Here is a 3022-nt window from a genome sequence, read left to right as displayed (position 1 = left end):
ATGTACAAGGGTACACGTTATTTAACGGGTTTCTTAGGCTGCAGTGGTAATATCCCTATCTCCGAGTTAAAAAATCTGGGTTCACGTACGACTTGTTCCAGAGGTGTGTCATGGCATGTCTGAGCAGGTTGATTAAACACGAAGTTTAGCGGACATCGTAACAAATGGGCAGAACGTAAACTGCTGGCTGAAAATTGTGAGCTTCAAGACTATAACCTGCATCATTTTTGCTGTTCGTTACATGTAAGAATCAAAGTGCAAAAGCAAGAAATTTGGAAGGATAGCCTGTGTTAATTTGATAAAGTACCCCATTGTAGGTGATCTGACTTAATTCGAAATGCATTTTTGATATCAATACGATGGTGAATGTGTCTGGATCTAATTTGCATATAAGCGATTATGCTTTCAATGAATACATAAGAAGCAAACTCGAAATTAGGTAACAATTTGCATATGTTTAGGCCATTGCCATGGTTGTACTTCTCTCTTGATTGCAAATACGTGAGCTACTAAACATTTACAAAAAATTGCAATGTGATGATCGCATTGATCACTTGGCCTCTATGCAAATTTTATATTCAGAGGTTTATGTTTTTGGCATCAGTTTAACATAGCCATCAAGGTATGAGCGTCCTCGAATACTTTGTTGTATTCCACGCTACTTCCCAAATTATGTCAGAATCACCAACCTGCGTCTGTTAATTTATTCTTTCTACCCCAATCATCTCCCTTTTGGCATCATTCCCACCTATCAAATTATATACATTGTCTTCCTTCTACCATATAATCTCCCAAAGACAACTATTTCACTCATTAGTGCAGTTTTAAATGAAAACAGCAAGTGTTATTTACACCAAACGAAAAACAGCAAGTAATGTATAAATAGAAAATCTTTATTTATAGACTATTTCACATAAAATATACTTTTTTAAAAAATTGTTTATATACAAGTTTAGTAAAAACAAACAAGGTAACCACAGCAAGTGCACATACATGGTGTTTCCCATGCATCAAAACAACCTTCAATCAGACCGGAAAGGATTGGGGGAGGGTAACGGATAGGTAACTCTGCAGAACAAGATTACAATAAATGAAATGCAAGGCACACCATAGATAAGCATCATTGACAATGAGATTTCAATGGAGAAAAGGATTGTTTTGTTCTTGCACTCTTTGACACTGTGCTAGTGGCAGTGTTGGAGTAAGTCATGTTAATGATCTTGATTTTATTGGACTGCTCGTTTTTATTCTGCTTTCATTTATATACAAAAATAAGTCTTCATATAATCCTTGTAGTAAGAATAGATACAAAATAGAAATGTTTACATCAATTGGAATGAAAAAAAAGTATTTCAAAGTACGGAAGCATCAAGTAGTTTTCTTCTCCACTCTAAACCCCAGTATAAAGTTAGTTTTCTATAAATTGACTCCCAAAGGCGACAGGGTATATACGTATGTGACAGACGGATGTCTTTTATGCCACTCAGACATTCCCTTTTAATACCACACCCTTTAACAGCTATATTAGCTACACAAAAAATTGTAGAATACCCCTTTCAGACAGGCATCGCAAGGACTGTACCCTGTCAGTCCGCTCTCCATGGTCCCCTCCATTCACGGGGGAGAGCTATTTACATAATTGCACTTCAGTTATAATTGTTCGTGGCTTTCTCTTGGAAGCATCTTCAAAATGTGTTTTCCTGAGTAGTCTGTGGTCCCCGGTGTTCAGCACTCAGGAGGCTGGCAGTGAAACGAAACTCTTGGTAAACAGAAACGCGCCATCCTTCTCTCCTTTGCTCTGATCTCTTGTTAGACAGAAATGGTGACGCAGAGGTATTGGTATGCTTCCCTTCAAACATCTGCAACAGAAAGGCGAGGAAGAGGTGTGTCACTCAACACATGGATGCACAGATTGCACTTTTGTATTTAAAAAAAATAAAATTTTAAAAAGCGATCTACCATTGCAACTCCCTCACGTATCAAACTCCACTTTAAAAAAGCAATGCAATGTATTGACAAGTCAGCAATTTGGGAGGGGGTGGTCGAGAAATCAGTCAATCGCCTTACCTGCTTCAGTACCTGTCAAACCAGCTGGTGAAGTCGAGAAGTTCCTGCTCCTCGGGGCTCAGGGCCTCGTAACTTCCTTCATCCGAGGAGTAGGTGGAGAGCGGCGACGCGGGGATGGAGTTGAGGTCGGTGGAGTAGCTGGGGGATAGGGTGGGCGAGGGCAGGCCGCACTGGAAGGCGGCCGACACGGCGTCGTGCTCGTCCAGCAGCTGCTGCAGCGCTCGGATGTACTCGACGGCCGAGCGCAGCGTCTCCACCTTGCTCATCTTCTTGTTGGCCGCGCCGTTCGGCACGTGCTGCCGCAGGGTCTGGAAGCCCAGGTTGACCAGCTTGACCCGGTTCCGCTCGCGCTCGTTGCGCCGCGCGACCGCCGCGGGCTGCTGCTGCGGCAGCGAGTAGCCCAGACCCGTGAAGCTCAGGCGCCGCTTGCAGCGCAGCAGCTCGGGCGAGCTCGACCTCGGCCGCTTCACCGGCTTGGCGACGCCTTTCCCCCCGCCTCCGTTTGTGGTGCCGCCGCCGCTGCTGTCCGGGGACGAAGCCGGGGAGCCGCCGTCGCTGTTGTAAGGAAGCGGCCGGCTCTCCAGCAGGTACTGACAGGAGGACGGCATGAGCTGCGAGGCCGCCGTCCGCTCCATGGACCCGCGGGATGAGGTGCGGGGGGCGGGGGGGGAAGGAGCAGGTCCTGACCCGCACCTCTCCGGGAGCCGATCTGCTGCAAACTTTGCAGGCACTCGCCCTTTTCAACACGCGCCTCCCTAACCCTCCCGTCCCCCACCCCTCCTGGAGATGCACGCTCCGGACGAAGCCCCTCCCCTCCCCTAGCAGCAACCCTCTCTCCGATTCGCTGCCTTGCCTCTCGCTCGCGCCCCCTCCCTCCCTCCCTCGCTCTCCCATTGACATTCCACGCGCGTCGCCCCCCTCCATTCGTGCGCCCGGCGCGTGCCGGACCCGCTCT

At 47.5% G+C, this 3022-nt stretch overlaps 1 protein-coding gene across 1 annotated transcript; it reads right to left on the bottom strand.

Annotated features, from left to right (window-relative positions):
• Window positions 1-920: 920 nt before the first annotated feature.
• On the bottom strand, window positions 921-2736 carry LOC122557925 (achaete-scute homolog 1-like). Its single transcript, XM_043706151.1, has 2 exons — window positions 2068-2736; window positions 921-1859 (listed from the first exon to the last, which is right to left on the bottom strand). The coding sequence occupies exon 1, from the start codon at window positions 2700-2702 to the stop codon at window positions 2073-2075; it is 630 nt and encodes a 209-aa protein (XP_043562086.1). The 5' UTR covers window positions 2703-2736; the 3' UTR covers window positions 921-1859; window positions 2068-2072.
• Between the last annotated feature and the right edge of the window lie 286 nt (window positions 2737-3022).

This window comes from Chiloscyllium plagiosum, chromosome 16 (genome assembly GCF_004010195.1).
Source record: "Chiloscyllium plagiosum isolate BGI_BamShark_2017 chromosome 16, ASM401019v2, whole genome shotgun sequence".
NCBI classification, from domain to species: Eukaryota; Metazoa; Chordata; class Chondrichthyes; order Orectolobiformes; family Hemiscylliidae; genus Chiloscyllium; species Chiloscyllium plagiosum.
The sequence above is the reverse complement of the archived record's forward strand: the minus strand, read 5'-3'. Positions and strand labels throughout refer to the sequence as shown.

What these genes read in the sequence shown, in the direction of transcription:
- LOC122557925 (XM_043706151.1), bottom strand. Translation starts at nt 2,702, where the DNA reads ATGGAGCGGACGGCGGCCTCGCAGCTCATGCCGTCCTCCTGTCAGTAC.